The sequence below is a fragment of the Uranotaenia lowii genome, chromosome 3 (genome assembly GCF_029784155.1).
Source record: "Uranotaenia lowii strain MFRU-FL chromosome 3, ASM2978415v1, whole genome shotgun sequence".
NCBI lineage: Eukaryota > Metazoa > Arthropoda > Insecta > Diptera > Culicidae > Uranotaenia > Uranotaenia lowii.
The window spans coordinates 179966379-179993155 of NC_073693.1; the positions used below are offsets into that span (position 1 = coordinate 179966379).

At 33.7% G+C, this 26777-nt stretch overlaps 1 protein-coding gene across 1 annotated transcript in view; it reads right to left on the reverse strand.

Moving 5' to 3' along the window:
* Positions 1-26777, reverse strand: part of LOC129751624 (G-protein coupled receptor dmsr-1-like) — a 157028-nt gene that overhangs the window by 64821 nt on the left and 65430 nt on the right. Inside the window, exons 2-3 of the mRNA XM_055747230.1 lie at positions 20893-21203; positions 13195-14123 (exon numbers count right to left, since the gene is read on the reverse strand). Of these exons, the coding sequence (XP_055603205.1) occupies positions 13195-14123; positions 20893-21185 (1222 nt within the window). The 5' untranslated portion in view covers positions 21186-21203. The remainder of the gene's footprint in view (positions 1-13194; positions 14124-20892; positions 21204-26777) is intronic.

Sequence of the window (26777 nt, forward strand, 5' to 3'; positions counted from 1 at the left end):
GATGAGCAGTGAATGGAACAATATTTGCTGAGCGTAAGAAAATAACTTAGTATTTTACCAGTCATGGCAATAAAACGAGATAAGGAATAAAACGTGGACGGGAATAGGTTATGAATATGATCACTAAGCGTACAAAAAGAACAAGGATCACAACGAATTGAAAGCTTAGCAATAAACAAGCTTTACTGCTATCGAGTCCAACTGTTGTTTTGGTAGGTTATTTGCAGTATTATTCGTAAATTAAGTTTTGAGTGGTTTGGTACCAGTATCCAAGCAAAGGAACAGTTCAGAATAGCAAGGAGAAGCTATTTTGAACGGGAGAGTACGATGGCTTATGTGTTTTGCTGTGACCTGTGGGAGTGTGACTGATAAAAGTAAAGTTTCTTAGTGTGACTCAGATATTTAAATAATTTTGCCTTACCAGAGAATGTCCGTTAGCATATATAAATCAAATTTGCGGAATCAAATATCTCCGAGAATCTAAGAACTTATCCTCCGAGAATAAGATGATAGAAGAATTATTTAAGAACAATCTGAAAATATTTTAGAACTTATTTTCTTGGATGTTTACATGGGAAAAGTGGTCGAGGACAACTAAGTCAACTGAGCAGCGTATAGTTCAAACTGGTGTAACGATTGAAAATAAGTGTGCAATGTATTGCAGATCTAGTTTGCAATTCCATGCAAAACAATAATTTGCGAAAAAGGTTGAACAACTTTAAACGCTACGCAGAATATACTTCAAGAGCGATATGGAATAAAAATAGTTGAATACAGATCACAACCTAGCCTTTAAAAAAGAAACAGATCAGCATATTAAAGCAAAGGAACGTTAAATTGAAATAAGATAAGATTAAAATACATGTAGAAAAAAAAGTCAACTTCGTGATTCAATCATCCACCATTTGGAGGGGAAATAATGACAACATTAAGTTTCTTTATGGATTAAAATATTATATGATAAATAAAGCCCAAAATCTGAAAACCTGCTTGTAGATATATTATCTCATGCACACGAGGTAAGTTGAGAGAATATGCATCGTTTTCTTCTTCGTTTGTGCTTCCTTAAAGAAACATACACACTTAGAAAAATCAACGTAGATTTACATGAAACTGCATGGGTAGAAAGGAATCGGCCTTTTACGTGCGATAATACTGGTTGTTTCATGTAAATTTTCGTCAGCATTCAATGCTGTTATTAAATGTAGGTTTACATGATCTATCTCATCTCATGAATCTTATTAGACAGGGGATGGTTACTGAATGAAAAAAAAAAACACCACTTTTAGTACAGAGAAATAAATTTATTTCACTTGAATTAGAGTAAAGTGGGGCAAGTGTACGCAGGCGGAAAGAGTACGCACTAGGCTTTTACAGTAAACGACAACACTGAAACTAGCAACACTGTATCGGTTTGACAGGTCATCGAGTCAGCTGATCATATGTGTTTTTGTTTGTGGTTTGGTTCGCGCACGTCGGAGAAATGAGATAAGTTATAGTTTTTCCAATTTTTATGTAATTTTATGCGTATTTGGAAACATTATCACGCTTTGTGGAAATTCGCTAATCAAATCTGCATACGTGACAAAGGACACATAATTAATATAGATTAAATCTGTGGAACACTCATGCCAGGATATGATCGGAATATTTAGCACTTTTAGCTTTTTTCACAAATGGTCGTAGGGGGCAAGAGTACGCACGTTTGGTGGGGCAAGAGTACGCGTTGGTTTCCTTCGTCTTTTTGATAGCATTTGGAAAGCTAACCCAAAGAATAATCATGTTTTCAATAATCAGGACATACAAAGGAAAAACCAGCCGGAAGATTTGCTCTCCGGAGATGCTGGAAAACGCCAGGCAGTGGTTGAAAGACGGAGAATCGAAGCGCCGGATTGCTGAAAGCCTCGGGACTTCGGAATCAACCTTGCGTGAACGCCTTAAGAAGGTAATCAACAGAAGATATTTTTGTATTGAATTGTGAATAACAATCATTTTTCTCGACCAGGGATTCGGTGCTGAAAGCCATGGACAATTCACTTCAGTTTTTACCCCTCAGCAGTCAGAGGATCTCGTAAATCACTGCAGAGCGCTGCACAGTGCTTTTTACGGTCTGACTTTCAGTGATTTGCGTCACTTCGCCTTTGCCTTTGCTGAAGCGAACAGCGTTACCCATAAAAACACTGTTTTATTTTAACTATTGTTTATGAAATAAAGGTTTTGTTTTGTTTAATAAACGATTATAATGACTCAAGACCTCACTTACACCGGACCAGAATGGAATACATTATATGCGTACTCTTGCCCCACCTCATGCGTACTCTTGCCCCACTGGTGGGGTAAGAGTACGCTTTGGTAATTTTTGAAAAATATAATTTTTTATCAATGTTTACAAACATAATCAAAACTTTTTGCGTCATACAATCAAGGTTAAGAGCCTTACTTTAATTTGGTTTAACTACTATAATCGATACTTTGTTCTTTGAAGAGATACAATAAGTACACAACTAAGTGCGTACTCTTGCCCCACTTTACTCTACACTTACACTTGGAATTGAAAAAAAACAACACTTGGTTCGATCACTCCCGAACTTTTGCGAGTTTTTGCTGATTCCCCCGCCGACGGATGAAAACGACGACTGGTTGCACAGTTGGGGCTCCAAGGATTGTTACCTTTTCGAGAATTTTTAGATTTCCTGCAAATGATAAAACCAGTGTAAATATGTTACATAAGTCACACTTATTTTCAAAATTGTTTTACCTCTAATGAGCAAATACAATTCTATCGAATATTAAACAGACAGCTGTTGCCGACGCAAAACGGGACGAGAATCTAACAGGAGTAAAAACAAAATTGACAAACTGACGCTGGCGCTGGATTCAGCATGCATTGACATGTAATTTCCCTTGAAAAGGTCAAGATGCTATACTCTTTTTCAATTTTCTTCCAGCGCTGGTGTTAAAATGTAAAATCACTTGTAATGTAGGGTTACATTTTTTTATCTGTGTATGCTCATGAACTACATACGCTTTAGGTGAGGAAAGGCTTCCAAATTCATTCTCATTCCAATTCAATCATTGGTTTTGTATACAAAAAAATCGCTGCAGACAAAAAGATAATATAGTCATTTTACTAGATAGTCAAAGGAAACTGTTAGTAAACAGGCACAATTGAAGAAAACGTTAACTTGCTTAAAAAATCGCGGACGGCTCTACCATCAGCTCTGCTAGCAAAATAGAGCAGCAGGTATCTAAGTTTTTCAGTAGCTTTTTAACCTTTGAACTCTTCCAGAGATTCAGCTGAAGATGACCGACTTCACATTCACGCAAATCGACTATCGGTAATTTATACTTGAGGCGAACAGAGTTTATTCAAAGTGGGTTCCAAGCAGTTCAAAAGAACATGAAAGATTAGATATATAAAGTGTGGGGAAAAACAAGTGCTGTAAAACAGCAGCGATCTTCGCTTTCAGAAACCGCTGAAGAGAGTTTACGTAAACGGTGACTTATACGGATCAGGAATAACACTTACTGTGATTGCAGCAATTTATAAATGTTATTAGCTTATAACAGTCCTTCACGAAGAGGATCATGCTCAAAAAGATAGTGGGATTGTAGAAAATACATCAGAGGGTTCATAAAAGTAAAACCTATTTGTTTAAGAAATGATTAAATCAATTTGAAAATTTTTAATAAAAATAATAAGAGTAGACGAGACATTTTTAACAAAACATTAAGCTTCAATTTTTCAGGTGCATATTTTTCTTATAAGTTCTTTTCAAAAGAGGTGAAAGTCGCGTTGCTTATTGCAGGATTGCATTGAAACGTTTTTCAATTTTTTTTTCAATAGAGGAGAAGGGAGATGTGTGGTGCCAGATCTGTTGACAGACACACACTCCCTAAACCGCAATCCACTGTACGATAACGACTGTGTGACTACTACTAGCATAAGCTGGGCTGATGTAGTTGTAAGCATAGCTACGTCCATTGACGAGCCAGCTTTCAGCCGAACAAGACGCGTGTGCTCCAGCCTCGTGCAACGGGTGATTTCCTACGAGGAAGCCAAAGCTGCACACTTTCCAACTTGTTAAAAGTTTCTAAACAATTTTGAAACAAAACTTCTTACTCATTTATAAAAGACAAAACCGTCTTAGCCGATTTAGGCTTTACAGACTGAATAAATGACGTGGACAACTTAAGATTAACATTTAACACTCAGTAGCGAGATGAGAATCGAACCCAAAAAACTTTACCCAGTATGACGGATTGGCTTAATGATATCACCTAATAACTTTATATTGCTTTCATTATCCTATATAAACACTGTTGGTGTAAAAATATTTTTCGGGCAATCACCAATTTTTTTAAATAAATATTTTTTTAATTCACTTACCTGTCTGGAGCAAAATGCAACAAAATGAAAACCAGAACTCAACCTCATAAATCTCGTTTCCATATGATGGGATATGATTGTTTTGCATTATGCGTTTGTTAACATTCAAATTTCATCCATCCTAAGAATTTTTTTTCATGATTTAAGCTAATAGAATATTTGTAGTATTTTTTTACCCCTAAATGTATGCAGCTAATTTCAACTTTTTCCTTAAAAACATTTTTGATAGAAAAATGTAAAATTTAATTCGAACAAAACAAAAATTTATTGCAATTGGTGTTTTATGCGTTATGACACCTCAAAGGTATCAAAATTGTAAATTTTCAAACGTTTTCATTTGGTTTTTCATTAATAACAGAGTTTGTTGCAACTTACCCCTTTTTCTTAGTAGGGTGAAAATCGCATGTTTTTGAAAATTTAAAAATAACTATTAAAACCAATAATTTTTCTGACGACGTCAACTTGCTGTCCCATCAACCTTAAAACTTTTGATGTATAAGAGGTATGATTATCTGTAGGCATTGAGATTTTAGAAGCCATTGAAGTTGAAAAGTGTTGCATGTTGCCCCAGCTGACGGTAGTTTTCATGGCAGATGTTGATCGAATAAATTGCATAAATATAGGCGATATATTTATGTACATACATCCCAACGATTTAAGGCAATATATGAACCATTACAGCGTTGCGTCAAATTATTTGAGAAACCTATTTTGATGATTTTGTAATAACATTTTAGTGTTGAAATTTTAACAGACAAACGAAGTACTCTGCTCAAGTTGAGCTTCAATTTACAACCAATTTAATTTTCTTTTATATGTAGCATTTTACAAGGTAAAGTCATTTTCCTTTGTTGCGTCACATCAGGCAACTTTTCGGCGTTTTCAAAATTCTATCCTACAGTATGACCTGATCTTACAATTTCAATGACAGATGTGCGACGTAAAATTTCAATGCTCGACGAATCCAAGGATGTGGCCCAGATGGAATCCCGGACTCACTCCTTAAAAATGAGTGAATGTGCTCGAAGAGCCCTTACTGTTTTATACTGCCTCGATTCAAGAAGGACTTTTCCCTAAGTTCTGGAAGATTTCACATATAGTGCCCTTACACAAGAGCGGTTCTAGGATCTTCGTCGAAAACTATCGTGGTGTAGCAATCCTTTCAGCTATACCCGAGCTTTTTGAAAGCATTGTCTATGACCAGATATAGCCGTGGATAGAAACAAAAATGTTAGATGTTCAACATGGCTCCCTTAAAAGGCGGTCAACCGTGACGAATTTAACGGAGTTTGTCTCAAGAGTCTCACAATGGATGTTGAAAGGTCTACAACTCGGTGCTCTGTACGCCGACATGTCCAAACCCTTCGATGTGATCAACATAGACGCTCTTCTGTCGACGCTGTGCAAAAATGGAACAAACGGCACTTGCCTACAATGGCCTACGCTCATACTTAATCGAAAGAACGCAATACGTAAAGCTGGAGAATGTTATATCCAGGACTTACTCGGTCAACAGTGGTGTACCACAAGGAAGTCACTTGGGACCCCTTTTTTCATCACTGTTATGAACGAGTCTCTTGAAATGCTGTCTGATGTATTCGTGCACGGCTCTACACAGGTTTGCGGAATGCTGCAGCAGGTTTGGATTAAAAGTCTACTACTCTAAATTCAATGTTCTTACTTTTTCTCGGAAAATGAGCAACATCATTTACGAATATCGCCTGGAAATTGACTTGATCGTTGCACGACAGGCCTCAATAAAAGACTTGGGAATTGAGTTGGACTTCTCGAAGCACATAGAAAAAGTTGTAACAAAGGCTAATTCAATGTTTGGAATGGTTAGCAGAATTAGTCAAGAGTTGAGTGATCCGTATACGATTGTATCAATTTACGTCGGATTGGTTTGGACCGCAATAGAGTACGCCAGTATTGATTGGCTTCCATACTATAACATTCATATCAACATAATAGAGATAGTTCAAAAGGAGTTCCTGAGAAATGTCTTGAGAAACCTTGGATGGCAAGCAGAAATGCCGGAGTATCGAGTATTGTGCATTCCGGTAAGATTGGACTCTCTAGAAACCTGAAGAAAATCGATTGACGCACTGTTTTTAAAAAAAAATCCGACCAGTGGAAGATACTATTCACCGTATTTATCTGAAATATGTTGCAACGAAGGCCGCAGTAGTTTGCGTAGCGTTAGGCCATTTCAGTTAGCTAATCGGATTCAAAATTATGCTAGGAATGAGCCAATGTACCGAATCAAGACACTTTAGAATGCAAACGTTGATATTATCAAATTAAATATGGCCAGAAAACAAATTAAAATAAAAAGTTAACAGTGTTGATTCATGGTCTATATTCGTGTTGTTCATTATATTAATTTTACTCTAGAATAAGGGGGCTGAAGCCTAAGATCTAAATAAATAAATAAAAAAAAACTCACTTCATCGATCAACCGAGTATGGCCACCGATCAACCGTGTTTAAGCTGGCCAACGGTCCCAAAACTCTTTCAAAATGTTAAACTTTCTTTATTCTCATTTTTTTTTCAGATGTATGAAAATTTAGAAAAAAAAATGAAGATTTGAATCGTTCCCTGAAATTATTTGAGTGCTTGAGGAAGCAGAAATCATATAATTATTCAATAACAGTTATAAGAACAACACATTTTATCCACTGCGAAAAATTAAGTTCAAATAAAAAAAAAAACTCAAAACGGACAATTGCTCAGAAGTTTATCTTACTCAAATAAAATATGAATTAAATTTTTGTAGATTTTTAAGGAGCAAGAGGAAGTAAAATAGAAATGTGTTTTATTGATAGAAAAATTGATGATCATCAAACGATTTTATATTAAACATTATACAAAATGCTACTGAAACAAAAAGTACTGTGAAAAATATAAGTAGGTAAATCTGAAAAAAATCAACGTGATTATTAAAAGTGTATAAGATTTTTTATAAAAAACTAGCGGAACATAACCTCTGAGGGTCAAACTTCCAGACAAACAGTTAACATCTAATTAGAATGTAAGATTATTCGAAAGAACAAAATGATATCAAAAAGATCATGATCACTATATTCAGTTGTCCTTTAAAATATTTATTCAGCTATTAAAATCCTCGAATGAAATCATTGCCTACCTTTTCGGCAAGCATAAATCGTCAAAATGTATGCAACCACAAGTCATGTTTAGCTGGAAAAAAGATTTTTTTTTGTTTCGATTATAGTCGTTTTACCATCTTCATGGCATTCGCGACTTTGGAGAAAAGAATTGAGAAGCTTTTTTTTGCACCAAAACTTGCATTCGAGATTGAAATGAATACGATCATACAGTATAAATAACCTAACTTGTAGCAAAAATATCAGCTACAGAATTATTTCAAAGAAATCAGAATCGATCTACTGATCTGAGTATGCCAGTTTTACTTCCTGGTTGAATTTCATGCTACTCTCCCGAACAAATGTTCTGAGCCTGATTTAATCCGAATGGCGTAGCATCAGCACACTGACTAACCACAACACACAACACTTTTCAAAAAAGCTAAATTTTCGCTCATTCCCGATTGAACGTTTCCACGTTCTTGTTTCGAATGATATTAAGATTTATTTTCTGATAGCTTTTACCCTAAAACATTTTCCAAGTACGCAGTCTTTATAATTCACCAAATTTTCTATTCGCTTAAAAAAAAACAAACAGAAAACGCGACGTCAAAAAAAGCACTTCAATTGACGTAAACAATGCAGTAGATGAGAAACTTTATTCGATTGATCTGGTGTCCAGTTTACGGACGGATCGGTATATTTCACCTCCGAAGGCTAAGGATGTTCCAGAGAATGTGGAATTCAAATTTACTACAAAGCATCACGCCGAAGTCTTGGTGCTTGGAGTAGAATTGGCCGATCTTTGCGAGATCGATCTTTGAACTAAAATTTCCGATTTATTTGATCGATTCTTTAGCGAAGATAAATCCAAATACAATTTTCAATGTATGCATGTCAAAACTAATCTATATATTATACATGCAGATATAAACCAAAATATGAGCGCTAATAATCATAGCAGCTTTGTCTACTAGCGACACGGCGCATACGTCGCGACGTTGAAAATCATAACAACGTATAGTGAGTTTCCAAGGAGACTTGGAGTATGCGATTGATGGCCTAAGGAAAATCAACAGTAAATAATATAAACAAAGTTTATGCACTATATGAAAATCGCCTACTGGACTGAAAAAAAGAATAACAAGCCTTCGAGTGACAGGAATTTCGCTAGTAAAAAGTGTCGCTAGTAAAATTGTCGCTATTCGGTTTGGTGCTATACACATAATATTTCCAAAATACACAAGTTTAAGAGGAAGATATTTTTTCCGGTTATGAAACTTCGAGTCCAGATATTCTGTTAAAAATCACGATTTCAACAGTTTTAGAATTACGCCAATTAACGTTTATTCAGCACTTCGGTTACAGTGAAACAATTAATTCGGTCAATCGGAAATTTTAAAATTGACAATCGAATAGATCTGGTGTTTAGCACGCTATGATTGAAATTTACAGTGTAAATTAAGAAGCGCATTTCACTAAAGATCTACTGCTCACAACTTTTTGCACCTCAAATTACACCCTTGAAGGTCGTCTATGCACCGAAGGAACGTCAACACGATGAAGATGGGAATGCAATGTTGGCTCAACTGTCCTCTGGATGTTATCGTTTCTTAGAGCTGGCTGCTCCTCTATTCTACGAAATGACTGAGCGAGCATCCATGCTTGGTGAAATTCCTACAACGACGAAACACAGTAGTGGTACGGAACAGCCATGTGGCAGAAGGGCTGTTCGCAAATTAGCTGTATAAGAGAGTTTATCCATGTGCTACGGTTCTTCCGAAGTAGTAAAAAAAACATGGACAGGAGGCATGATCGAACAGACGACGACGACGAAATTTGTGAACAGACCTTCAATTTGCTGTTCTTCGTTTGTAATTATACAAAACCAAGCATGAAACCGCAGACACCAGATACCCAGACTGACCACTGAAGGCTGATTTTGGCGCTTGTTCCGCAGCGCTATCTACGGGTTATCGTGAAACTAACAGCCACATACTCAAATGGAAAAATCTTACACAAACATAACATATTTTGTGTGCATATTGAAACGCCCTTGATATATCACACACACATTTGCATTGTGCTATTTGTTTTTTTTTTTACATCTAGCGATGAACACGGTCGTTTTTGGTTACCTACTTTTGATAGAAAAAATAACACGATATATTTCGAAAACCACTAAAGAACCATTTTTTAATTAGAGTGCATTACCAAATGTGGTTATAATTCAAACATGAAGCTTTAAAAAAATACATCGGCTTCAACAGAATCGTTTGCGATATTAACGAAACGTTTGAATTTCTTTCGTAATGTATGATGAGTTGGTGGTTTGGCATTAGGAAACTCACTTGAAACGATGTGTGAAGAAATTCATCACTCAATTTTGATCAATCAAAATAAATTCAATTAACACTTGCCATATTGCACGACGCTTTGTTTGATGTTTGAGCTCATCAGTAAACTTTTATGAGTTGCCACCATTTACGACTAAAGCGATGATTTTTCAACGATTTCAGTTGGATGAGTATTGATAATTGTCCGCTACACTTCCTTATTGCGTTGTGGTTGAAAAATAATCATTTTCTGAAATCTCCGATGTGGTTGAAAATCACACATTCTCAATTCACAATAAGAAATGCTGAAATAAATAGCTGCCTAACAATTGCTTCATTTGTGAAGATCACTTTCATCTGCAAGATTTCGTTAACCCCCGGAACCTCCGTCAAGGGTAAATTCAAGTATCCCGAAAAATATTGTAACGACACAGCTATAAAACAATCTAGGAATTGTTGAGGAAATGACAAATGAAATCGTAAAAACATTCCACTGATTGTATAAATGTAATAAATTAAATAAAAGTAAATGTGATATTTACAAAATTTGAAAAGCAATGTGTAGTTTACAGAAGAAACTAATGAAAAACGCAACTACGAAATATTCTATCAAGTCACCATCTACAATAATAAATCGGTGTCAGAATTTTATTCACTTTTTTCACGAATAAATCCTTAATCTTTCCTTTCGATGAAAAACTTAGTCACATTCGAGAAATGTCTGCATTTCGAAATATCGAACTAATTTTGGATATTAAACGAGCCCTTTTACCGCCCACTGGACGAGGCAGTTCTCGAAACAATATTTTGGACTCCGAGATGACGCATCTTGTAAACATTTTCCCGTAAATTTAGTAAAATTTTTAACAAAGTGCGTTTATTGAAATATGATGAATATTGACAAACAATCTCAACCTTCCGAGTCTGTTTAATGAGAATAGCTTAGCTTTTCCTGATCTGTTGTTCAGTTATTTTTTCATTATTTTTCTTTTTAGTTGAATTTCGAACCATTTTATGAATATCGCAAGTGTAATTGATTTTATCATGGGTATAAAAAACGAACGTGTATCCGTCCCATCGAAATCAAAACATTAAATGAATTCACGCACACAGACATGCGATATTTGACATTCCATTCAACGACAAGAAAATAAAAATGGCCTTCGTTTGCATCAAGATAGTAATGTTCTTTTACCATTCAAAATTAGTTTTGGGGGTGTGGAAAAGCATTGAGCTCGATATATAAGTTTAGTTATAGCGAAATTATTGCTTATTTATAAGACAGCAATTAAGGAACATTGAAATGAACATTATTCAAAATTATATTTTTTTGAAGAATGGATTAGTTTAGTAAGCTAATTACTTTCAGACTATGGTTTAAACAAAACTTTAAATCAAAGAATTTTGTTTTTAGAAGCAAAGAGAAATGGATTTAAATAGACTATTTGAAATATTCAAAATTCAGTGCATATTTGCCTTGTTTTTCAACCATTTTTTTTTAATAAACTATTTCTTAGTTGACATTTATCACGCACACTTGCTCTCGTGTACGGATTAAGACAGGAAAAACAGTCTTAAAAAATGGTCGCTTTTAAGTTTAATTTTCCCCAAATCTACAATTATGCTGAAAAAGCCATTACAGTTGTTTTTGACATTTCTCTCACCCACACTTGTTGGGCGTGTACCAATGAGAAAGGAAAAATAACCGGGCGACAAACACGGTCGTTTCTGAAGTTATTTTTCCAAAAATTTATAAGCAACAGCATTATATCACGAACACTTCCAGCGCCAAATAGGATTATAGAACTTATCAATACATTCTTCACGTATATTATTCTGTTTTTTTTTAATTGCCTAAAAAAGTTCTAATCAATCCAGCGAGAATGTCAATAACTTATTTCACTCCTCAAAACTATCTATAGGTATAGATAAATTGGAATTCAAGTTTTTCAAGGAGTTCTATGTAGTTTTTTTTGTCGAAGTAAACAATAAATCAACCATTCGGATAAGGACGAACAATTCCGAATTATTTATAATTTACAGACATTAAAATTTTCAACAGTCACTCAGCCTGATAAATTTCGAAATCAAAACTGAATCCCAAAATTATGCAACAAGAAATTAAAGTTAACAATTTAACATTGAAGACATTAAAAATTTTAAAGATATCATTTCAAATACTAATAGGTGATTCAATCAAGACAGTTTTAATTTGGCTTGTTAATTATCAAGTGTATTTTTTTTTCTTGATGAAGCACAATGGTTTCACGATGCCCCGTCAGATGGCGTATGATTCTGAGCGATTTGTAGTTGTATGGGCTCAACCGCCACTGATCAGTCTGGGTATCTGGTGTCTGCGATGAAACCCACCGACCCCTCAAATGCCGGTACTTCAAATAAAATAAGTGTACCAATCTCAAACACAGTGGAAAGTTTTTTTTGGATTTCTGTATGATTTTCCAACGTGTTTGAATGAATTTAGGCTTCATTTGGGCCCAATAACAACTGTTCTAAATTGGATGGCCCTTGGATTTGACAAGGCCTGTAGCATAACATCTTATCCTGGACAGGACGTAAAAATAATAGTTACTTTTTCGATCAAAAAATCAATTAGCCTTCTTGTTGTGGTAAAATCTGTTTCTTTATGTTATTTCTCCTATATTTTTCTAAACCAAATGTAGCACATTTTACAGCATAAACTAAGGGGTCGTAAAACAAGCCAGCGGGAAGCCTTAAATGGGGAGATTTGAGGAATCGGTTTTCTTCTTCTTTAAAAAAATCCCAAACCATATTTTCAAAGACGTACCTAACAACTTTTATAGTATGATTTATTAGAAATATATTGCCAATTTAACAATGTTTTACTAGATTCGTTCCCGTGTACACATGTATTTCTAAAACAATACCCTTTTTCGAATTGGTACGAAAAACTCGTTTACCTATATGTTTTTTAATGACCAACTAAGGTAATGAAAGAAATTGTAAGTAATAGTAAAGTTTCAAAATTGTGTTGATGAAAATGTAATTATGGATTCCAGCTTCGGTGTTCAAAATATTGTGCGTGTATTTCATCTGTCTACAATACATACAAACTACTGTAATTGATACAACTTTTTATGGCTTTCATCTCTTATGAATTTGAAGATTTGAACTTCAAATTTTAAGGCAATTCTTAAATGATCGTTAAAGAGACAATTTCGCAATGCCTCCAGATTCATTCAACCAAAACAAATTCAATAAACCTTGAAGGAACGACGTTTACACAGATCCCACTGAAATCACAGACAAATTAATGTTTAAAGAAAAAGCAACAAAAACTGCCCTTAATTACTTCGTTGTCTTACCATTAGATTGATGTACTCACCCAGTTTTAAGTAACAGTTGTAGAAAAAATGTTTCCCCAGCAAGGCGCTCAGCAATCCCAAGATGCCCTGAGGAAATTCCGTAATAAGAAACAACAGTAGCACTGCCAACAGCATCCGAGTTGTGCGATCGGTTTGTTTTTCCTTATCATTGCTTTTGGAGTTTTTCTTTTGAGAAATGTCGACTACCTTTCCATCGACGATTTGTTTTGCTCCCTTCGTGTTTCCGGTTAACTGCTTGCGGCGATGTTTTGCTTCCAGCAAAGCGGCTATTAGTCGCAAACTTAAAACGGTCAGTGCTATGCAAGGAATTAACTTTATCACAACACTATAAATCCAGAAGTTTACGTTCAACAGGGCAGGATACTGTTCAGCCAATTCAGATGGAAGCATTCGGTAAAGTGTCACATTTCTTGTGGCTCCGTTACTATTAATCATTTTTTGCAGATTACCATCGCTTCCTACAAGCTCAACGTGTGACTTGATACTGAAAGACAGGTATAATGGAATACCCAGCAATGGACAGACTATGTAGGAACTCATGATTGCGACCAAGGTGTTTATCATTCTACACCAGATCCTATTTTTCTGAGGATAAGCCACAGCTATGTAGCGCCAAACGGCCAGCGTAACCGTGAGCCAAATTGAGATTGTATGACATATTTGTGCGAATATTGAATGGAACATTACATACCAACTCCAGCTATACGTAAGTCTTTCCTCACGGGAAAATCTCATAAATGAGCTCGTGTACACAGCAAAGGGCATATAGTCCAGCATCACAAGCAGATCGGCGATGGCCAACCCGGTGAGGATGGCATTAGTGGGGGAATGCATCTCCCGCCGTGTGAGCACAGCAATGTTTAACATGTTCGCCACGCTGCCAAATATACACACCAGGAGACACACAATGCCATGAATACTGGAATAGCTGGTAAAAGGGGGGAAGAAGGAAAAAAAGCACATTGTTAGTTCACACAAGTGTAGAGCACCATCAGCGTTTATGAATGATGTCATAATAAGACCAGGAATAAATAAACATAATTCGGCATTGAAGCACCAACAGAGTATAGAACAGCACAAAACAAAACATCATGCATTAAAGTTTCTAATTGTAAACTAGGATTCCAGTCATAACACCTATCAGTGACTTTAACTATCGAAATACTCTCTGGAGCCACTATATAAAACATGTGTATTTTCTATAATCAAATCACTCTCAACTTGAATGATTGTTTTAAAAATGACTAATAAAAGACTACATATATGATAATTCAAATGTTGAAAGAAATAAAACATTGGTTTCGATCCTCCATCTTCTTGAACCTTTGACAAAGAGTATTAAAACTAAATGAAACGAAGAAAAGATAAATAAGACTTTTAAACAGAAAACTTATTCTTTAAATATTCCGTTGGATTTTGGTACCATTTGATTTTGGCACGAACAGTTTAAAAAACAAACATTACCTAATAAAACTCAACAAACAACAAATACAAAAAAGATAATAAATGACAAAAATATATAAACACAAATGTAAAATAACAAAAGTAAAAATATGCTTTAAAAACTATACTTCATTCAAATAAAAAATGTTCTAAATGTGTAGGTATAAAACATGATAAAGAAACAAAAATTGACTAAAAATTAACAGTAACTGAATAAAAAAGCGAAAATAATAGAAATAAAGGGTTACTTTCAGTGGTAAGTGAGAAAAACACGAACACAAAATTTCCGAGCGACTAGCCAAAAACGCAAGGGGCCTGCAGTAAGAAAACATAAACAAAACTGACAAAAATTAAAAATGAAAAAATGACAAAAATGACAAAAATGACAAAAATGACAAAAATGACAAAAATGACAAAAATGACAAAAATGACAAAAATGACAAAAATGACAAAAATGACAAAAATGACAAAAATGACAAAAATGACAAAAATGACAAAAATGACAAAAATGACAAAAATGACAAAAATGACAAAAATGACAAAAATGACAAAAATGACAAAAATGACAAAAATGACAAAAATGACAAAAATGACAAAAATGACAAAAATGACAAAAATGACAAAAATGACAAAAATGACAAAAATGACAAAAATGACAAAAATGACAAAAATGACAAAAATGACAAAAATGACAAAAATGACAAAAATGACAAAAATGACAAAAATGACAAAAATGACAAAAATGACAAAAATGACAAAAATGACAAAAATGACAAAAATGACAAAAATGACAAAAATGACAAAAATGACAAAAATGACAAAAAATGACAAAAATGACAAAAATGACAAAAATGACAAAAATGACAAAAATGACAAAAATGACAAAAATGACAAAAATGACAAAAATGACAAAAATGACAAAAATGACAAAAATGACAAAAATGACAAAAATGACAAAAATGACAAAAATGACAAAAATGACAAAAATGACAAAAATGACAAAAATGACAAAAATGACAAAAATGACAAAAATGACAAAAATGACAAAAATGACAAAAATGACAAAAATGACATAAATGACATAAATGACAAAAATGACAAAAATGACAAAAATGACAAAAATGACAAAAATGACAAAAATGACAAAAATGACAAAAATGACAAAAATGACAAAAATGACAAAAATGACAAAAATGACAAAAAAGACAAAAATGACAAAAATGACAAAAATGACAAAAATGACAAAAATGACAAAAATGACAAAAATGACAAAAATGACAAAAATGACAAAAATAGCAAAAATGACAAAAATGACAAAAATGACAAAAATGACAAAAATGACAAAAATGACAAAATGAAAAAATAATTCAAAATTTACAATATTTACAATAATCACAAAATGACAAAAATGACAAAAAGGACAAAAATGAAAAAATTACAAAATTAGTCCTTCATGTGTTCCATACATTTTAACTTGTACATATTCAATGGAAAAATGTTTTACAAATAAAAACTTTTTCATGATATTTTTTGAAAATCATGTAATTTATTTTTTTAGTGTAGATTTCCAAACTTCAATTCAAAAAGTGTTTCATTAAATTGGTTGTACTGATTTTGAAGAAATAACAGCTGTTTTCAACAATATCGTTCCAAAATTACATGACGATCCATCCTTCCAACTCTTGTTAATGTCCGCTGTTTATTCTCTGAAATGTTCCCCGTAGTTCACAGATTCATTAAGCAAATTGTGCATAAACAAAGCTTGAATGTGGCAATTGCTCAAATTGGCGCGTAGTTTCCGTTCCACATTAGGTATTTCTTGGTGTTTCTATCTATGTTTTTTTTCTCTACCTTAGTTAGTTATACGTTCTTCTTTTGCGAAAAGATTCAAACAGCTTCGATAATGTGGCACCCAACTTCAGAATAATTGCCTTAAGACTATGCTATCCGCGAGCTAGGTTAAAGTTAATCTACCATGAGGAAGAATAATGTTGCTTCGATTGAAAAATGTGAAAAAACGCACCGCAGAGGAGGACAAATCACGTGTGTGACGTCATAGTTCTCTGCACCTAAAGAGTTATTTTACTGTTTCAGATCTTTCCTACCATGATTACATTGACTTGTCGTGGTGTGCCTTATGGTACCACACTAATCTTCAAAATCAACTTTTGAAACGAGAATTGAATCCGGATTCTCATTTTGGCATCTTTTGCTGGTTTTGATTATTAGTTGTACCTCTTGTATCAGCCAATGCAAGATGTGTGTAGTCACCCCATGCTATTTTATGCTCTGTTTAGTTAGTTATACGCACTTTAAAAGAAAAATCGGATATATGATACTTAACTATCCTAGTAACGTAAGGCGTCGTACACAAATTACGTCACGCATGAAGGGGGGAGAGGGGGGTTGAGTCTGCGTTACTTGCTGTTACATAAGGGGGAGGGGGGTACTTGGTTTAGTTACGTAACAAATTAATGGAAAAAACATAAAGAAAAGAATTGTAATTTTCTTTTTTTGGAGAGCAAATCTACGCACCCCTTGTTCGAACGCGTCAATGGTGGTTAAGTAGGTGCGTTCAGGGAAATACTGTTCATCAACAGCTTTTTCCCATGGACTAGATTTCAACAGGGTGTGTGAACTACTAGAGTTCGATGAGATCATGCGTTATTAAGAAGAGATCAAGCCCAGATGAGAATCCCCGTTACTTTGTGTACTTTTACTTTTAATTTCAAAATTAATATACGGGAGGGGGGGGGGGGGGTATTTATCGTTACGTAACTATAGAAGGGGGGTCCTATGAAACGTTACTTATTGTTACATAGGGGGGAGAGGGGGTCTAAATTCTAGATTTTTTGCGTAACGTAATTTGTGTACGACGCCTAACATACTGAATTTTTTTCAATTATGTACAATATGTACAATATGGCTGTTTGATTTTTTAAAATGACAATTATTTAAATATATGCTCGTTTTTCCCAAACCAATGGATAAAAAATTAAATTTCATTACTAAGTGCTGATTCTTTAGTTACTTCGGTGAAAAACTACATAGCAATCATCATTTTGATGGATTCATTAGAATAAATTCTACTGCATTTAATACAAATAAAGCGTTGAGTGAGAGTACTCCTGAATAAACAGTGGGAATTCGAAATTAAACTCCACCAAAGATGTCAATCAAGCTTTGTTTATGATCCGGTAATGGCGATCTCCGTTGACTTTATGAAAGGTGTTATGAGTATATTTCTAACGAAAGGTGTCTCAGAATCGCATTTTCTCATAGCTATGAAGTAATTTACGTTTGTATTCTCTGATTTCTCAATATTGTATTAAATTTTTTTTAATGGGAAATAAACAAAAAATCAAAATTTATGAAATTACTCTAAGAAATATTAATTTTGAATGATGATTTCGAAATATCAAGAATTCGGATTTGAATCAAACTCAGAACCATTGCTTCATTTAACTTGATTCAGTGTAACGGCAATCGAATTTGGCGAAGCAAACAGTTACACTGTTGACCGTTGGATTTATAGTTAAATTGCCTATCGTCTCTCTCAGATTCATTTCCAATTGTTTCGAATTGATTCTGTTGATACTGACAAAAGCATCGACGACAAATCTGTTTGAATTTGTTCCACTGAATCGGAGCTGTTTCATTCAATATCGATTCCATTGAAACCGGGCGGGTGTGTTGATGCCAAATGTGTTCTCGTACTGTCTGCTGTTTTCAATGAACACATCCAACAATAAACAACGTGCTCAGCAAAATACTGTCGAACTTTTAGTTCTTTTGTAGTAGCTATGATAAATTTTGGAATTCAATTATCCTTCGAACCCTACTATTCCTTATCGAAATGCGTCGATTGGTAGCATTTATTTTCGGATTCATTGAAGCATTAACCTTCCGTACATTAACTGAAACTCGTTCATTGCTATGATCACTTATGATTAAACTAATAAAAATATGAATAACAAAACATTCATGATGTATTCAGATTGATTAGAAGATACTATCGAGCAATTTACTAATTCTAGTTATTAATTGAAAAGGAGCCTAGTCAGTAAATTTTGGGTTTTATTTCAGTTGTTTGAATTAATCTCCTATGGATATAAAACGATAACGCTCGTTTCAAGTGACGAATTTTCAGCTCTGAATGGCACATGTGTGTGGGTTGAAGGTGTTAACCAAGGTGCGACCGGTTTGTCGCTCAGGGATCATCATATGCCACATGAATATGGCTGCCAGGGGAACTTTGAATATGCTGACTCCCTTGACTGGGAATGATAACACCCGGAAGCATCAAAACGAGAGAGAGAAGCCAATCGTCCGTTTGCGAGTTTATCGTCGTTGTTTTATTTTATCACGAAACGTTTCCCGTCGTTGCGGTGATTTTAATCTCGAAAACAACATACCGGAAATGAAGCGTAAAACGATGTGTATCGAATGAACAATACTTGAAAATTCTTGAAATTTAAATGAGAAACAATCGATATCCTAAACCAAAAATCATAATCTTGAATATGGATATGAAACCGCGATTTAAATTCAGAATCCGAGTTCTGAGCTCTAAATCTAAATTCTTAATCTAAATTCTGAATCTGAATTCAGAATCTGATTCTGAATTCTGAATTCTGATTCTGAGTTCTGAATCTGAATTCTGAATCTGAATTCTGAATCTGAATTCTGAATCTGAATTCTGAATCTGAATTCTGAATCTGAATTCTGAATCTGAATTCTGAATCTGAATTCTGAATCTGAATTCTGAATCTGAATTCTGAATCTGAATTCTGAATCTGAATTCTGAATCTGAATTCTGAATCTGAATTCTGAATTCTGAATCTGAATTCTGAATCTGAATTCTGAATCTGAATTCGGAATTCTGAATCTGAATTCTGAATCTGAATTCTGTTTCGGAATTCTGAATCTGAATTCTGAATCTGAATTCTCAACCTGAATCCCGAGTTAAAGTTTTTTTTATTAAAGGTCAAACTTTTTTTTTATTATTTTTTATTGAAAATAATACAAACGCTTCACATTCATTGTAAGAATTAAAGTCAACAAGTGTTAAAATAAAAAAAAATAGGTAGTCTACCTTCTTTTGCTCCATCTTGAACTCGTTTTATTATTTTCTCGTTTCTAAACTTTTCTACGAACGGACAACAAATCTAGGTTTCTTTTTTCAAGTATTCATTGTATTCGCTTGTTTCGTCGCACGGAGCATCTAGAAACATGTCACCGAAAAAGGTCAAGAAAATCGTACGCCCAGTCAGGAGCGAATGTAACAACAAAACAAATAGTTTGCGTGATATGCATTGAAACTAACTTTTGACAGGGAAACTAAATCTACTTTTCTGGATGGGTGAATAGATGCTGCAGTAACACTTCTCCGCAATGCTAACAGTACAGCTCACAGCACGTGTTCTTATAAAGAGAGCATCCTTCATGCCAATTACTGAAAGCTTTTGGCGCCAGGGCACGGTCAGTAGGGATTGTGTTAGCTCTCGCCCATCTGGCGACGCTTGGCCTCCGGACTTTTTGTAAATATTGCTTAAACGTGAACAATTTACGCCGCACCTCAGGGGTTTGAAAATGAAAAAAATAAACTTCTAACGGCTGCCAGACAGTGCAACTCGATTATTGTTTAATCAAAAGTTGGGAGCGTATGATTGATGGTGTTTCGTTTTTCAAAATGAAGTTTTTTTTCCGAATCAGCTGTATGAATTTTGAAGACTGACTAGTTTCTCAGTATTCAAAAATAATGTTTCATTAATATGACTGTTTTTCTCAAACTTCCAAATTTGCGAAGTCTTATAAAGCAGTATGAAGTGACTCTCTGGAGCCACCTTTTGTTCCGTTATACGAAACACTCGTTCCAATCAGTTATAACCAACAACATCTGGCATTCATAAGTACTTGAATGTAGAGAATTGGTGACGCTTTTTTATCTTTCTTCGTGGAAGGATTACCCGTGTGTCTTTGAAAACGCTGAACAGGCCCTTTGTTTCATTTTTCGAATATGAATAAAGCTTTACTGAAAATTTGATGAATTTTTGAATTCGATACAAGAAAAACAAAAACGGAAATCATTTAACAAAACTTATGCTTACATCAACTTATGTTTTTAGGGATACATAAAACAGCTTTTACCAGCACGAACACAATGTCAATAACATACCCCACCCCAAACACAGACAATATATGTACTACCAACGCTTGTTAAGTTGAAATGTTAAAGATATGGTTCCTCTTACCTGGTGTGGAAATCATCTAGCCCTTTGCCGCAGTAAAGTAGCTCACGGGTCGTTGTATTATTGACAATGGCCATATCCGGCACTGTTGAGAATCCTTCGGTATCATTCATCAGCAACTGACCTATTTCTGTCACGTTCATCTTTCCCTCTAGCGTTGAAGCACGAGTTGCATCAAACGGAGGTTGGTTTCTTCTCGGTTGGAGCTCGTTGAATTGAATTGCATTATTGTTTTTCTCTGGCGTGCGAAGCTCGCAGTATTTTCGTGGCGAGAAACATGCTTTCCCATTAGTCATACGAGCAATCGGTGCTTCCTATTTGCAGGTGAAAAGAAAGAGCATAGCAAAGGAAGCTCGTTAGATTACTGTACATTCACGTTCAGATTCATTAGAGTGTTAGGTACCTTGAGAGAAGTACATTTGTGTCGAAAAGGTTTTTCATTTGGTTCATCATTTTTTCTCAAATCGTCAGATATATAAATAGTTCAATAAAATATTTTATTCTCATATAAAATTAAAAAAAATCGAACAATAGATGTTCAAGTTTTAACATTTTCCGATGCATAAATAATTTTACCCAGTATGACGAATTGGCTTAATGATACCACCTAAAAACTCGGTTTCATTATCCCATATCAACACTCTTGGTGTAAAAATATTTTACAGACAATCACCAATTTTTTATAAATGAATATTTTTATAATTCAGTTACCAGTCGGGGATAAAATGCATCCAAATTCAAATCAAAGATTAACCTTTTAAATCTCGTTTCCATTTGCTAGAATATGAATGTTTTGTATCACGCGTTCGTTGATTTCCAAATTTCATCAATCCAAACATTAATTTTTATGATTTAAGCAAGTAGAATTTTTTGTAGTGTTTTTTTTACCCCTAAATGTATGCAGTACTCTTATGCTTTATTCTTTGAAATCATTTTTGACAGGGAAAATGTCAAATTAAATTCGAACAAAAAAAATTTACTGTAATTGGTAGGGGAGAGTGGGGTATCGTGGGCCATGGGGAAACGTGGGCCACTTTTAATATCTCAGATGTGTGTTGAGATAAAAATCTCAAACCAACTGTCATCGTCGTCGCTTTGCGTGAGCATATATTCCTATATGTTGTTGACTGAAATACGCATCATATGCTTGTTTTATTTATCAAGCTATAAAAAACTAGAAAAAATTACTGACATAATTAAAAAAACACCCGCTAAATTCATCGGTGGGTAACCTAAAGTGCATAACAAAAATATGCTCATACGCTTATGATCTTAGTTTTGTCATGATCTTTCACGTCTAGAAGGAATTTCTGATGAAACATCAATAAGTCACACAAACGCAACCAATTTGCAAATCATAGCTTGTGGGGAATCGTGGGCCACACATCTTGAATCACCCATATTTTTATGTTTTTATACACATTCAGAACTTAAAATACGTTTTTCCTATCTGCAAAGTATTCTTATGCCAAATGAAGAGTTATGAAAAATATTTTGTCCATCTTATATAAGAAATTTTGCCAAAACGTTCACGAGCCAGGTTTTGGAATCTATGTGATCATACACAGCTCTCTTTTTTATTTCATCATCTAAAATTGCTTTCAAATAACGAAATGAATTAGGAAAACACAGTTTTGGGTCAATTCATAAACTTTGCATGTTATTTGGTCAATTTGGATTTGGTGGCCCACAATTCTCCACCATTTTTCAAAATCCAAAAAATATTGCTTTTTTTTTAAACAGCCAGAATTAGGAGAAAATAACTTATTAAAAATTAAAAAAAAAACCTCATGATACCTTGAAAATGTAGAAAACCATACCATTTTCTATTTTCATTTTATCTTTTATAATAAAGAAGTTATGGAACAACGAAAAAAAGTGGCCCATGATTCCCCACTCTCCCATAATATATGCGTTATGACATCACACATATAAAAAATACTATAAATTTTCAAACGTTTTCATATGATTTTTCATTAAAAACTAAGTTTTTGGCAACTTTCTTTTTTTTTCTTATTAGAGTGAAAATCTCATAGTTTGTAAAATAAAAAATTACTGCTGAAACCAATAATTTTTCTTGTTACGTCAATATTTCATTAGATCTCAATATCAATCTCTTATTTTGAATTTTAAATCGAAGTAAAAGAAAAATGGTCGCCTATAAACACTGTTAAATGTTTTATGAAATATTGTTGTGAAAACGCAACGGATTTACTATCCAAACGCCCTGCTTTTCAGAAATATAAGAAACAAAATACGCTCAATCATTTAAATTTCAAATTTGGAAATAGCACGAGTTCTTTAGTATGCGCAAGATTTTTCTTTTGGACATTTTAAAGATGTTGAAACTAGCATGTAATAAAGAAATTTCGGCGGAGCCCGCAATACGAACTTTAATGCAAATTTTAAAAGGTAATAGATATCATGTTTATTAAAAAATGTCCAACTATTTTGCCAAGCTTCTCTACTATCAGTGTTTACCGATAGATATTTGAAATTTTAGCCTTCATTCATTAGTCATATTCAAACCTAGAAGTTTTGGTTAAATCTTGTGTGCGGCGTTGCAAGAATTTTTGATGAGAAAAACCATTCTATTTTGAACGCAATAACTTTTTCTGTCTATTGAAATAGCTTTGCGCTTTGCAGTGTCAAGTAAAGTTTTAGTCACAATATTTTCCAATAGGCAATAGGCAAATTCAATTTCTTCGATATTGCATAATATTTGAGAAAAACATAAAAAACAGACGTTCTCCAGAAAACGTGTTTTGTATTTATCCATACAAAACTACAAATAGAAACCTGCGTCCTAACTGAACCTCAATTTAAAAACCAGAAGAAAAAAAGATGACATATTAGTTTTGACTAAAACAGATTGTTTAGACCCCAACCGTTTTCAAATTTGAAAGAAGTGCCATTTTTCCAGAAAGAAACACAATTGAATAATTTAGGAAATATGAAATTAGGTATATGCCAAGTGCCAAGTGCCATAATTTCCGTTCAATAGTATTCAAAGAAAATAGCGCCTTCGATGATGATCAGATTGATCGCCCATATACTTAATCATTTAAACATTTAAACTGCAAAGAAAAAAATTATTTTTTGCTCTCATATGTTTTTTCGATGCCTTTTGGGTCACCATGCATCAGATTTGAGCATCGGCATTTGAGATGATTTGGTTGATATCTGAGTTTGCGTAACGCGTAATTTGTATAGAACAAGGCCGTGCGAACGGGGAGGGGGGTTAGGTGTTAACCCCCCCCCCCCCCCCCCCCATTGAGATTTTTTCCAAGTAAAATTTTCAGAACAAGAAATGAATTTACCGGGAAATCACTTGATCCCAAAAGGTGTTTAAAAATAAGTGTTGGCGAACATGTCAGAAATTCGGCTCGCCTCCGGCGGAATTCCATCTTAAATCATTCTCAAGGTCTAAAACATTTCGTTTTACGGCTCTTTTTGACTTCTCTTCGGGAATTTAACCTAAACAATTGTAGATTTCGAATTGCAATTCAGTCAATACCTTTTGTATTGAAACTCAAATCTTTGCACACAAAAACCCTAACTTGCGTTTAAAAAGGGTTTTTACTAAGAAGTGTAACTAAACAAGTTTAACATTTGAAACCAACCATTTGAACTTCAAAATTCGTTCATAGAATACTAATTTTACACATCACAAGTTGGTAGCCATGTGACAGGTGTTAAACACGCACGGTTGTCAACAGATTTAGCTAAATAAAAACAAAATCCTAGTATCGATGACTTTATAACTAACCACTTTGATTGTAAGAAAGAGTAAATGTTATTCCTAATTTTATGCTGATATGAAATATCCTTCAAGAAACCAATTTCAGCCTCCATTGTATTTTGTGTTTCCATTCTTTTGCATTCTAAATTCCATATTTAAATTTTTTTTGACAAATTACTCAAGGCCTCAAATTTCACATTTTTTCTAGGTGCAAAGAATTTAAGAGATGATTTTGAATAGGTTTTGTCTAAAAGCTTTGTTTTTGAAATCTCTTTTGAAAATAGGTAAAATTATTTAAGAATTTCTTTTTTGAGTTTTTCGACAAATCTTTGAAACATAAAAAAAAGGCTTTAAATCAATTTTCTGCTTCCCCTAGATCGCAACTTATTTTGGTTTCTGCGAAAAAAGCTATAGCAGTTTTATACCTGTTCACGTTATTCTATTCCAATCAAATCTAATTTAAGATATTTTTAAGAGAAAAACAAATGCAGGCTTCAACAAATTGGTAAAATTAAAAAAAAATATTTTTTCTATTTTAAATTTATCTACTAGATTCGGACATGCTTGTAATAAAATATTCCAAGTTTATAAAAACTGTAGAATTTTACTTTTTTAGGTCATGCATCATCATCATCATCATCATTATTATTCCTTAATAAATTAAATATAATAAACAAATATGGAATCAGTTTTATATTTCCATTCGATGAAGATTTGTTAGAGCATCAGATATCAATGATTGATTTCACTTAAAACTAAATCATTTTTAAACTTATAAACGCCATATCGTTAGTGCTAGAAATGAATCTTTTTTAACGTCTTATTTTGTTTTACATTCGAATAAAGTTAACGAGTTTTATAGTTTTTTTTTAATTTTTTATTTTCACATGAATTTTCCGGTTTTCATAGTCAAATATTTTTAATTTCTTTTAAAATAATTTAAATAAGTTTCTTATTGTTTTTCAATCCTGAATTATTGTGTTCTGAAAACATAACAAGCCTAATAATCTAATTTGAAAAAGAACTTAGTTTCTATCTTTTGTCCTTTCGAAGACCCATTTATTTTTATAAGTTTCTTATTCATTATTCAAGAAATCACCCATTTCCCAACCTGTACTTTGACAGTAAAAGCTTTCAATGATGAACTGAACATGTTGTTTTATGAATATTTGAAGTAATTATCGTAAACTTCAGAAATGAACTATTTCAGTCTTTTAGGTTGATAACTGGACAAAATAAAAAATGATTTTATCTCTGATTTTGATCACTGCTACTCTTGAATTTTTTTTTTTTTTAATATATCTTTATTAGTACCAATTCATCATTACATTTATATTACATTAATACATTAAATTAGGTGTTCAGTTCAATAATGAACTTTCAGAGCCCTATAGTTTAATAATCACTAAAATTTATTTATTCGACTTAAATTTGCTGAGCACAATCAAGCATTTTTATAAAGGAGAACATCCTGTAGTGAAAAAAAAAAACATTTTAAACTAAAAACTAAAGCTATCCTAAAATTAAACTAATTGTAGAGAGAGCGAATCTCTGCGATAGAAGACTGCATCGATTTGCCTCTGAAGTTGGAGATGATTTTGTTGGCCATCTCTTCGATAGATTCAATGCCTGCAATCCGATGAAGATCTTCGGTGCTGTGCTAAGGTGGAAGCCGCAAAATCATTTTCAGAACCTTGTTCTGAATCCTCTGGATGGCTTTCTTCCTCGTCGCGCAGCAGCTAGACCAAATCGGAACTGCATACATTATCGCTGGTCGGAAGACTTGCTTGTAAATAAGCATCTTATTCTTCAGGCAAAGTCGGGATTTCCTGTTGATAAGAGAATAAAGAGATTTAGTGTATTTATTACATTTAGATTGAATATCTTCAATGTGATTCTTAAAAGAAAGATTCCGATCAAGTGTGAGTCCCAAGTACTTCACGTGATCAGACCATTCTAAAGAAACCCCATTAAAAGTTATGGAATGATTTTCATTAGGTTTTAAAAAATTTGCTCTTGGCTTATGGGGAAATAAAATAAGTTGAGTTTTGGAAGCGTTAGGAGAAATTTTCCACATTTTCAAGTAATTCAAAAAGGAATTTAAATTTTGTTGCAATCTACTGCGTACCACCCGTAAATTTCGACC